Source organism: Elephas maximus, chromosome 6 (assembly GCF_024166365.1).
Source record: "Elephas maximus indicus isolate mEleMax1 chromosome 6, mEleMax1 primary haplotype, whole genome shotgun sequence".
In the NCBI taxonomy this organism is placed as follows: domain Eukaryota; kingdom Metazoa; phylum Chordata; class Mammalia; order Proboscidea; family Elephantidae; genus Elephas; species Elephas maximus.
In genome coordinates, this window is record NC_064824.1 from 70,023,016 (window position 1) to 70,035,808 (window position 12,793).

The 12,793-nt window shown below is 36.4% G+C and overlaps 1 protein-coding gene across 5 annotated transcripts in view; it reads right to left on the reverse strand.

Moving 5' to 3' along the window:
- SLC25A12 (solute carrier family 25 member 12) overlaps positions 1-12,793 on the reverse strand; it is a 96,625-nt gene that overhangs the window by 53,013 nt on the left and 30,819 nt on the right. For 3 of the 5 annotated variants that reach the window (XM_049887432.1, XM_049887433.1, XM_049887431.1), the window contains 2 exons: positions 8,834-8,949; positions 854-993 (listed from right to left, as the gene is read on the reverse strand). In XM_049887432.1, the coding sequence (XP_049743389.1) occupies positions 854-993; positions 8,834-8,949 (256 nt within the window). Of the gene's footprint in view, positions 1-853; positions 994-4,412; positions 8,950-12,793 lie in introns of those variants that run through there. The other 2 variants (XM_049887435.1, XM_049887434.1) reach the window with 2 other exon arrangements.

The window sequence follows — 12,793 nt, forward strand, 5'->3', positions numbered from 1 at the left end:
CTATGAGAGCTTTAGGAAGTTGCCTCTAGTTAGGTGAGAAATGAGAAATGCGGTGAAATGCCACAGGGGACTGCTATTTTCTGTTTAATATAAATAAAGCCAAAAAGGAAGGAGAAAGAGAAAGAGGGGATAATGTGGGAGAAAGGAAGAATATTTATTTACATCAGTTATAAAAACTAAGCCCTATAGCTATTGGTCTCTATTTGTTTGAAGCAAAATAGAAAGAAGGAAACTAAAGACTCAAAGAAGAAACTCATCTACAGGACTACTTGCCTGCATGAACCACAGCCTCATCTATCCTGAGACCAGAAGAATTAGATGGTGCCTGGCTACTACCAGCCGTTATGACCAGGAGCACAACAGAGATGGTTCCAAATAAAATGGATGAAAATTATAGAATAAAACTCAAATTCTTAAAAAAAAAAAAAAAAAGGCCAGTCTTACTGGACTGGTAGAAACTAGAAGAATCCTCAAGACTATTGTTCTGAAATGTCCTTTAAACTCTGAACTGAAACTACTCCCAGAGCTCATCTTTCAGCTAAATAACAGATTGGCTCATAAAATAAACAATATTGCCTGTGAGTACTGTGCTCCTTTGGAAAAAAAAAAAATCCTCTATATGAGACAAAATAGTCAATGAACCAAAACAAAGATGAGAAGGTCAGGGAGGCACAGGGAAGCTAGAAAATAGAAACAGACCAGCCAGATGGGAAATCATAAAAATGCTGACATAATGTGGAAAATGTAACCAATGTCACCAGACAGTATGTACAAAAATTGTTAACTGGTAACCTAACTTGCTGTGTAAATTTTCACCAAAAACACAATACTTAAAGAAAAAAACTAAGCTCACCTGAAGAAATTGTGTGAATTCTGTGTAGTTAAGGTGCTTCTTGCGATTATGCCCAAAATGCAGTCGGATAAATTCACAGTCCCAGTTAAAAGGGATATGATGATGAATAGTAGTCTGTCCAAAAATTTCTTTGACATTTTCTTAAAAGGGAAAAGAAAAATAAATCTATTATATCAGAATAAGTAGTTTAATCCACTGCAATGTTCCTACAGAAGGAAATTAAGAGAAGTTTTAAAAGTCAATATCATCTGCTTCTATTAAGATTAACTGCAATTTTTTGTGTGTGCCTAGAAACACATGCACAGGAACACAACTGATACAAAATATAATTTTACACTTAAGATGGTGTACCATTACATTTAAGGCCACGAGATTCTTAATTTCTCTCAATTTAATTTTAATTAGGAAGTGATTTATATCTTGCACTATAAATGGCTGCTACTTTGCATTCCACTATAAAATCAATAGTGTTTTCCCGGTTCCTCAAGGAGTCGAATTAAGCCTTTATCAGAAGCATGAATACCTAAATTACAGTATAATGCAATATTTGTCATACTAAGTATGGCTTGATTGAGGCTTGATTATTACATTCACACTAGCCTGAATATGTCTATTGAAGATAGGTATAAGAAATATCCCCAAAAGCATATCATTAGCTCAGCAGCAAGCACCTTATTAAAAGCTTCTGATATTGTCAAAAAATATGGTCTTGACACAAAGCTTCAAAATTCCCGTAAAAACCATGATTATTAGTCTCAATTATGAAAATATTCTAAGCTAGTGATTCACTTTTAAATAAAGGACTAAACACCGTACACTAACTTTTAGATAGGGACTAGTCACACTGGATAATATACAACCAAAGCCCTGAGGTCTCCTCTGACAGCTTCTCTTCATGCACTAACATAACAATGTCATTCACTTTCTTACACGCTTCAACACTTACTATAAAAGTCAATTCACAAATGACTGGTACTTTAACAAGCATAGACTGAATAGACTAATTTAGAAGCTCATGCCAAGAAAAAAAAGAAAGAAAGAAAAAATCATTAACAAAGTTAAGAAAGCAGGAAGCCTCTTTTACTGATGTCTTAAGGACAAATTATTTTCAAATAAGCCAATTTTATTAGTGAAAGCTATCATCAATAGCTATTAATTATACTAGAGAATTAGTAAATACAAGTCGAATGTTATAATCTCCATCTATGCTATTTTCTCTAATATCTGCAAATTCTTTGAATATGATACTAATCTCATATGGTAAATGGTTTAATGGATTCCCTTTATATACCTTTTTTATTGAGGAAAGCATCACTGTTGGGGTAGGGTAAAAATCCTGAATTGGAAATCCTACTAGTTCGGACTTAATATTATAGCTCTGAATAGGTCATTGCAATCAGCAAAGTTGGAAGAAGGCATTGGATGTCACTGGGGAGATGGGATTCTCTTCTTTCAAATGGAATGCAGCATTCATTCCTTGCCTAAATAGCTACAGCATTTGAGCACTTTTAAATCATGTCAAATTATTTTTACCTTCCATAAACACAAAGTAAATATATGGGTTTTTGTTACCAAAAGAAAAGAATTAACTCAATAGCAATTCATGGACTTCTAACCAACACAAAAGATCATCCTTAAATTTTCTGTGAAATTTCAGCAAATTACAAAATATGTTGAAGTTTATCATAAGGGTTGTAAATAACATTTATAGCTAAAATTATTATGACAGATTAGGAAAGTTTTTGTAGGACCATTCTAATTAATTAACTGTTTCTACTCCCAAACTAATTTATTATTTTTAAGGTGTAACAAAAAAGTTTTGGACGAAAGAAATTAATGGAAAGCAAAATAGGGTAACAAATTACTGTATTAATTTAAGTAATTTTACAGTTTATTATTAAATGGAATAAGTTATTTCATGGTAACCTTTATTTTAAAGGTCAGAACCCCCAAGATTCAGTTATTTGATAAGAAATGTATATATTGTTGCCTATATAATTTTTATATAATGGTAGAATAAAAAACTGAATCCCTTTTATACCAGAAAATATCAGAATCTCAAGTATGAAACTATACCAAATAAAGTCAAAGATTCAAAGGCTTTCAAAATCAGAAAATTTAATTATAAAAAATTTCTACTATCACAAAAAGGATATTTACAAACCAAAATTACAATGTTTAATTTACATTTGGAAAGATCTCTTTATAGTAAAAACTTTAATTAGAAATGCTATTTCATAAACTTCCTAGTGATCTCTAAATAAAATCTTGGAATGTTTTTGAACCAATTAAAAGTGATGGCCTAAGTTACTCAGAATAACCTTTCCAAATACAGAAGTATTTTGTTTTCCATTGGTATTTGTTTGGACATTTCCTACTTCTCCCAAAGTGGCTACCTGATAGCTTTGTACATAGCTTTATGATAACCATTATTATATGCTGTAGTTTATTAACTACCCTCAGACACTTTTATTTTAGCCTAGTCACAGGCTGTAACTGTAGTTACTAGGACTAACAATTTCAAACATACTTTGGCATCACTTCCCTTCTGTTATGATTTCCAATGCCAACTGCCTAAAGCTGATTCAGGAACTAATAGAAATAATTAATCCAACCATTGTTTTGAAGTCCAATTCATAATCACCATTTAGCCTTTACCAGCATGTGCTTATCAAAATATATATGTATTTTATATACAAAATATATAAAACAAACGCTCCAGAACTGGAGATGCCTCTTGAGTCTCTTTCTACTCCTTTCTTTTCTTGACAAGCTTGTACTTTTGAGAGGCAATAGCTCCAACATCTGATGTTCTTATCTTACCTAGTTTTACTAAGTCCTGCATTACATGAAAGAGAATACCAATAATCTCAAATATGCCCAATACATCTAACTAAAATTGCATGGCAAGTTTTCCCAACCCCCAGAGAGAATCCCGTCTTTCCAGTGGCAAACAAGGGTCTATTGCTCTAAACAGCACTCCCGAGAATGCTTTTTCATTGGCCACAGTTCTGGTCTAGATGAATAGGATATGACAGTCACATCTTATTGGCAGCAAGATCATGATCTAGTGTTTTATACTAGGTTGGCAATGCTAAGAGAAACAGGAATCCATTCGTTTTCTGATATACAGAAAACAATAGACCACTTTTTCACTTCCTGCAGAGCATGGGCTTATGAGAGAAATGGTTTATAATTCCTTTGAAAAGGGAGTTTGGGCCAGATACCAAAGTAGCCTGTCATTATGTTCTCTTTGCTCAAAGGAGAGGAGCACAATGATTTGTCAGGAGGAGGGCAGGTAATGGTGACAACTGTGATTAAGTAAAAATGTTCACAGATGTGTAACATTAGTCAGTTTACCGTATCAGTCACTTATGATGATTGGTCTAGAAGAAATACACATTGAAGCACATATATTATATAAATATGTCTTAACAGAGGTTTTAATTTCCCAAGCAGCCCACACTGTGTCTCCCCATCTCATCCGCCCTCATCCCTCCCCTGGTCCTTATGGGTGCTTCCTACTGATCTTGTTCACCTTTCTGCAGTACAAAATTACCTCTGACCGGGGCTGGCACTCTTCTCCAAGACTGCCGCCATGCCTGTTCCATGAATGAGCCTGGAAGGAGCTGCTGTACCAACGGTGTGGCCAGAGAACTCCTCCTGTAGGTATACAAGCCATCAGCCCTGTGACACAGCCCACCTACCATCAGCCCAACGACATCCTGATTTCAAGGATTCCAGCCCAGCAGGAGCCACTGCTTCCAACTGACAGCCTTGAGACCAAACATTTTTATTGTCGGGGGGGGGGGGGGGGGAAATACCTCAATAGCTGAGTTTCTGCACCGTTCTTAAAGTGAAGTCAGAGAGGCTTTTAGAAGGACTCCCACCATAGGTAAGAACAATGAATATCCTTGTGTGTAACTGAACAAAAACAATGGTGAGACTTGTGGAAGTGAATAGTTTTTTCAGTGAAGGAAAGATTCAGAGAAAAGAGGAGGAACAACTAGATCAAAAAAGAAAACAAAGGGAAACAACAACAAAAAGACCAACAACAGGAACTTGGAGAGGAAGCCTCAACCAATATAGCATGTACACTCAGTCCCAGACTTCTGGGTTCTATTTCCAGTTGCATCATTAGTTTCCTTGGCGACCTCCTCTGTTTCTCTGGGGGAAAGTATTTCTATTAGCCTTATGTATTCCTTAGAAGGGACTACTGTACAGTTCACCAATAGAGCAGTCCTGCTGCCAAATATACATAAAGGTCCATTTCTCCAGAAATATGAGTTTACATTTAAAGAACATCTGTTACTAAATAAACTAGATGCTTCAACAGTCTATGGCCAAATAGTATAAAAACTAATAATGCCATGTCTTTTTTTGCCTCAAACTCTAAGCTACTCTAACAGCCTTGAGTGTGAATACAGCCTTATCTGTGATGTCTAAAAGCCATACGAAGAAAGGAGTCCCAACAATTCTTGCTGATTTAACTTGAACACGTAGGTGAAGCTCTCCTTCTTACCAGATTAAGCCAGGTATTTATTACCATTTGAATTTCATATTATTCCCTGTCTACAGCTTTGTTTCCATTGAGAAAGGGTACAGCATTTTTCATATCTATACTTCCATCTCCAGAACCTTTAAATAATATGGGGTATGCCTAAACCATTCCATTGTATTTTTCCCTTTAGAGAAAAAGCATATTTTAGAGGCAGAAATGAAATAAATTTTTATTTACTATACAAATTGATGATCAACCACAACCTGAATCAAAAGGAATTCTTGCTTTTTGAGGATTCTACAGTTAAAGGGTAAAGAGAAGACCCTGAAAAAGTTTACTTTGGAGAGTTCCCATTCCTAGGCAAGCACTTTGAAACACAATGTTGACGAGTTTTTAATAGGAAACTTAGAACATACTAGATGTTTATATTTATTTATTAGTCAACAGATAAGAGGGCTTTTTTTAGAATGCTTGCATTTTTGTTAAAGTAACAGGCTTCTTTTTTTTTTTTTAATTTGAGACAAATGCATGGCAGCTACTAACAACACTATGCAGCATAACTGATCATCTCGGTTACCTCAAGCAGAATATCCAGCACGCTAGTGGATAACAGTAAGACCAAGGTAAATTTCCACTGCATCTAGCACACACCAATCATGCAATGGCCTCTACAAGGCTCATGCCACCAGGCAGAAACACACATATACAAGCCATTAAGTAAGTATCCACAGCATGCCTTAGAAGTTTTATTAAAGGAACATCAGAGAGGAAACAATTAACTAATGGTTTTATTTACTCTTTTAAAACTCCAGAATCCTCTCCTAAGCTTGCACATTCTGAAATGGATTACCAAGACCTCAAATGTAAATCCTCTCTCCCAGAGTGAGAGCACCTCTAACAATAAAAAACCTTGTTAAGCACTCAAGTAAATGTTGTTTGGTATTGCTTTTTATAGAAGTACTTGCAAAGATGCACACAATTTAAGTATATAGCTTGATGTGTATAAAAAGCATATCTAAAAAATAAAAGCATAGATGAGAACAATATGTATAAGTACACAGATAACATTATCATCATAATCCATAAGAGACACTAAACTGATGGCCTAATACCTTTCCCTACTGCACTGTACCTTACATTCAATATGCTCTCCCACCTTTCTCTTCTCATGAGCACAAGAGAAAATCATACCTTAAATAAGCCCCAAAGTAGAAAACATAAGGCCAGTTGGTGAAAAGCATTTAGAGTTAGAATGGATTTAAATTTTCCTTTTACCTAAACATGTCTACAAATATATAAGCACAATTCATTTTATTAAGTGGGTACAAACATGGAAACTGACCTTCATCACAGATCCAAAATCCTATTAAAATAAACTCCAAGTTAATTATTTCCTTATGCAGAAATTCTGTAGTCTTGAATACAGCCTGAAATAAGTGGGCCTTAGAAATCTTGTTAAATGACATGTGTTACAACCGTTTCAATGCTTTTCCTCTTTTCTTAAGGATATAAAATTAAACATTCTCTCATTCAATATGATCCACTTCATTTTAGTTAAGAAAATTTGTCTCGAAATGGATTCTCAAAACCAAGGTGGCAGGTCCTCATCAAGAGGACCATTCAGCTGCTAGAGACCCCAAAAGCAACATTGAAATGGGGTGTAGCTCTCCTCTGTTCTGTAGGAATCTTCCTGTCTCTAGGTTATGGAGCAGGAGAATGAAAGCAGGACTCCGGAGGATTTGTATGTTCTCCAGTTCATACTAGTTGCCATTAAAACTAAAACGAATTTGTTTTGTTTTTAATTATTACATTTTCTTGACTTCTTAACACATAACTCATTGTCTGAGGGGAAAACAAAAGATTCGTAAGATGTTAAAGTTGGAATCTAGTAACCGTAACCTCCATTTGCACGAAATAATAAGGTGTATGTAAACCATTCAGCTACTTCCTACCCTCATATTAATCTGCTAACAAAGAATGGCATGGATCTCTATTAGTATGTTCGATGTACTCACTTGAATGACTTATTTTTTTTAATTAAAGCTGGGAAAAGCAGTAAAATGGAGGCACCACAAAGGACCATGAAACCAAGGTAGAAGGGACAAAATAAATTAGAATTTGGTTTTGGGAAGCCTAATTCTTAAACAATACACATGTATAGGTATAGTATCACTAACTCAGACATTTCCATTGTTATTTCCCAAGCATTTCTACACCACATTTGGAAGTAAGACATGTGAGCATGTGTGGTATCTACTGAAGACAGCATTATTAGTAGTACAGGTTTAATGCTGAATGATGAGATGACAAAGGTTTTGTGTTTTAAACTACCCAATCTAGGTGTTTCTGAGGAAAGTCAACACTCTTTAGGAGAGAGAACAGCCAGAGCTTCAGCAGAGAGAATGCCAAGATATCCTCAGAAACCTAAAGATCCTTGCATAAGTTTTTGTTTGGAAAGTCTTCTCATACAGAAGACAATTAGGTCAACAAGCAGAAGGAAGGAGACAATCAATGCCGAACTAGAAAATGTGCCCACTAGATCACAGCAAAGGCACCCCTAGGCCTTCTGAGTACCTGTACTCTCTATCATCATTCTTACCACAGCACTGTTACCACCTCGTTTAGGTTTAACTAAAGGACTTTTGGTTTATAACTCAAACACCACAGTAAATAAATATTTAGCTGCTGTGGCTCAAGGAAAGCATGATTTTCAATGGTTTCTCTATGAATACTGGTGCCAATTCACACTAAACAAGGGACTCAAGGTCATAGAAAACACTACATTGTTTTTACTGAAAAGCCTATTGTAGGAAAATTAACTAATGATCTTATTAAACATAAGCTAATTTGTGCAAGTATCTCTAAAAAAATGAACATATGGCTACAAATAGTAATCCTGCTTTGTATGCTTATGAGGCATCAACAATGTGTCACTCAGACAACAATTTTAATGTTCTAGCCTTGTTTCCTAAAACCAAAAATCTAAAATGGGGCTTCAGAGAATGCTAACTAATCCTGCATGAACCCCCTCCTTCAGCCTCATTCTTGTTGTTCAAAGTGACATAGCAGTAATTTTCCAAAGATGCTGCAAAGCAGCTCTGAATTCCCTACCCAGGAATCCCTTAAAGAATGAGATTACTCCTTGTTGTTCACGGTCTACTTCATAGAGAATTTTGCCTGGGCTGGCCCAGAACACGAAAATCCTATACCACCTATTTTAGGAATGTGAAAGTGACTCAATGGGCTGAAGAAACTGCATTCCTAGGTTCCTTGATCTTTCGCAATAGCCTAAATGCTCTGAAGACAATAAAAGGATTTTCATTTTATCTGTGTAAATCCTTTTAGGAAATTAATACATTACTTATTGACTAAGGTCCTAAATAAGCAGCAATCCGTACTCAGTTACTAGATTTAGCAGTTAAAGGCAGGACCAGCCTCATTGACTGTACTTATCACTTATAATCTTTTTTATTTCTTACCAAATGTCACCTCTCCATTTCCACTCTTGTCAAACAATTGGAAAGCCACTATGAACATGGAATCTGGAGCACACAAAACAGATTCAAATGCCAGAAACTCTTGATAGGAGATCAACCTGGAATACAACAGAAACAGTAATTGACTGGTAAATAAAGGGAAATCAGGCATTTAACCTCCCTCTACTGTATGAACTGTAGTTCAGAGTAACCAAATAATTGATGAAGGAAGTTTCTCTTCATATCAGTATTCCAACTAATAAGGAAATAAAGGAGGAATGATAAAATCTAGAGTATCACCCTTTTTCAAACCCTAACAAATTAATGGACTTGGGTAATAATCAACCATCTCTAGCATCATAAAAAGAGAGATAACCAGACCAAAAATAACCTGAATCTGATCAAACCTCTAGATTGGGGTTTCTCAGCCTTGCCATTATTAACATTTTGAGTCAAATAATTCTTTGTTATGGGGGCCTCCTGTGCTTTAAGTTTAGCAGCATCCCTGGCCTTTACCTTCTAGATGCCAACAGTACCCTGCCCGCCCACAAGTTGTGAGATCCAAAAATGTCTCCAGACATTGTCAAATGTCCCCCAAGGGGCAAAACCAACCTCGAGGAACATTTGACAATGAAGCATTGCTCTAGATCTAATTACCAATTTACAGAAAATACATGGTACAAACAAACATGTTAAACACCACCAAAGACCTCAACCACCAAAAATGCAGACTGGGGTAAACTGCAGGACAAATACCCTGCAGCTGTTTGCAAGGAAAAAAATTTTTTAAAGACACGGAAAGGAAACCTCAACTTAAACAGACCTAGGAGATGGAGCAATTCATTACAATAGAGAGATCTTATTCGGATTCTGATTCAAACAAATTGTGTAACAATTTTTAAAGATTTATAAGACACTCAGGGAAATGGAAATATTGATACAACACAAATAATTAAGAAATCACTGTAAACGTTTTGCAGAGGGTTTTTTTTTTTTTTGGTGGGGGAAAGAGCTCTTACCTTTCAGAGGCACATACTGAGATATTTACAGATGAAATAAGTCATCTGGGATTTGCTTCAAAACAATCAGAGGATTAGTGGAGTTATAAATGAAACAAGGTTACTAATATTTCGGTAATTATTAGAAATGAGTGATGAGTACACTGAATTCACTATACTATTCTACTTTTTGAAATTTCAATAATAAAAAATATTTAAAGGAGAATTAAAATGGAAAAACGGGGGGGGGCACAGCACATTACAGGTAGTCCCCGACTTATGACATATTCAAGTTATGATGAACCACACTTACGACTGTTTTGTTTTTCTGTGGTGTTTTTTGGTACACCTTATCATTACTGGAAACCCTGGTGGCATACTGGTTAAGAGATACAGCTGCTAACCAAAAAAGGTCAGCAGTTCCAATCCACCAGGCACTCCTTGGAAACCCTATGGGGCAGTTCTACTCTGTCCTATAGGGTTGCTATGAGTTGGAATCGACTCAACGGCAACAGGTTTGGTTTCTTATCATTAGTAATATGTACTACATACAGTGTTGCATCACTTGTGATTTGTAATTTCCTGATGTTATCATTCTCAGATGTTCAAAGATCGGATTTATAAAGGCACTGATAATAAAAGGCAATAATAATGAAAACCAAAACAAAGAGGTATTCAACTTACGTCAGAACAAACAATGGAGACATCAGAACAGAACCCTGTTCTAAGTCAAGGACTACCTGTATTGGGTTTCTAGAACTTAACGAGTCCTGTAACACTTAAGATTAAAAAATTAACCAGTGGACAGAACTATCCTAAAATTGCCTTCAGTGATTTTATGGAGCTAGAATACGGTAGCATAGAGTCACCTCCCATAGCAAGCTTGCTGTAAAGATTCTATACCATGTTGTTGCTATTGGTAAGCTACTGGTGTCCAAGTAAAGGCATTATAAAAATCTGTTTTCTATGCACACATGTGTACACAGATCTGCATGTTAGCCAATTTTCTCTTCTTAAATATGAAAGATGTACTATAGCAGTTAACACATTTGAATGATATAATCAATATTTGACAATTAAGGAGGGATTAACTTCTTAGGAAAATTACCACATTGAAGAAAAAAAAATTCCCAAAAAATAAAAACACCCAGCATTGAAACTAAAATATTTACAAGTAAAAAAATATTAAAACTCCTCATCTCCCAAAATATGTCTCCTAGGGTCACTAAGTTTGGAAACTCCCTGGGCAATTCTACTCTGTCCTATAGGGTCGCTATGAGTCGGAATCGACTCGACAGCAGTGGGTTTTAGGGTCACTAAGAGTCGGAATCAACTCAACCTAGGCACATCCATTTTCAACAGCTACAACCTCCGACAGCTTCCTAACCAGTTTCCTGAATCCTTCTAATCCTATTACAATCCATTCTCCAAGCTGAAGCTAGAGGAATCTTTCTAAATGCAAATCTAACTTGGTCATGTCACTTCTCTACTTTAACCTTTAACCACTCAGTGGTCACCCTTAAGGCAGAGTGACCAGATGTCCTGCTTAGTTATTAGTAGTGCTTCATTTTAGTCTCAAGTGGCCTGGTTTAGAAAAACACATTTAGTTTTTTACCTAAAGGAAGAGACCTAATCCTTAATGTGGATTCTGCTGTTAGATGCTGTCAAGTCCATTCCAACTCACAGTGACCCCACGTGACAGAGCAGAACTGCTACATAGAGTTTCCTAGGCTATAATCTTTCCGGGAGCAGATTGCCAGGTCTTTCTCCCACAGAGCTAATGGGTGTGTTCAAACTGCCAACCTTTCAGTTATCAACCAAGCACTCTGCTACCCTCCCCCTTGCTCTCTACTCTCCAGCACACTCACTGGCTTGTCTCAGCTCCTATGCTCCTTCCACTCAGGGCCATTACTCAGGCTGTTCATTCTCCTTAGAATGACCCCACCACCTCCAAACTTTTCCCCATTTAATCTGCACCCAATCTTTATAGCTCAACTCAAATATCATTCCTCAAGGAATCATCCCTGAGTCCCAGATGACGTCACATTCCCTTTTCATAGTCCCTCATAGCAACACACTCAACTTTTTCAGTGCCCTTTGCACAATTCTTATTAAAAGAATTAATTGGTGTAATTCTTTGTTTAAAGTCCAGTTCTCCAACAGAAGACAGGCTTGTCACAGAACCTTGTACAGGCTTGATTCAGGATACTAAAACCCAAAGCATACTCATCGTCGCGTAGATCCCAATTCATAAAGACTCTATAGGACAGGGTAGAACTGCCCCATAGGGTTTCCAAGGAGCACCTGGTGGGTCTGAACTGCCAACCTTTTGGTTAGCAGTCAAACTCTTAACCACTATGCCGCCAGGATTTCCTGATTCAGGGTAGGTACTCATAAATATTTGTGAATAAATTCAATTTAGAATTATGACTTTGTAGAGAGACATGTTTTCCAACATATTATTAGGAAAATGACTTTACATTTTGCATTTCGTTTTTGCCCCCATTTGTCTAAAACCTATTTGACAATCAAAGTTGCAGTTTCTGTTACTTAAAACACTTCAAAATATGTTTAAATTACACAAGTTACATTATATGCAAAGCAATGATGCATACATACTATGCCTTTGCTATTGACAGAAAGGCTTTGTGCTGTGTTATGCATGGCATTGAACACGCTCGAGAATCCTTGGTCAAATTAGGCACTTGAGTGCCTAATAAATCTGGGAGGAAAGATCCAATCCTTAAAACTGTTCCTCAGGCTACATAATATACACTGAAACTGAAAAATACAGTACAACTAGAAAGTGTGGTTATCATCACACAAATTTTAGGGTAGTAAAAACAAATGAAAGGAACCCTGGCGGCACAATGGTTAAGGGCTCCGCTGCTAACTGAAAGGTTGGCAGTTCAAACCCACCCAGTGGCTCCACAAGAGAAAAGACCTGGCGATCTCCTGCCAAAAA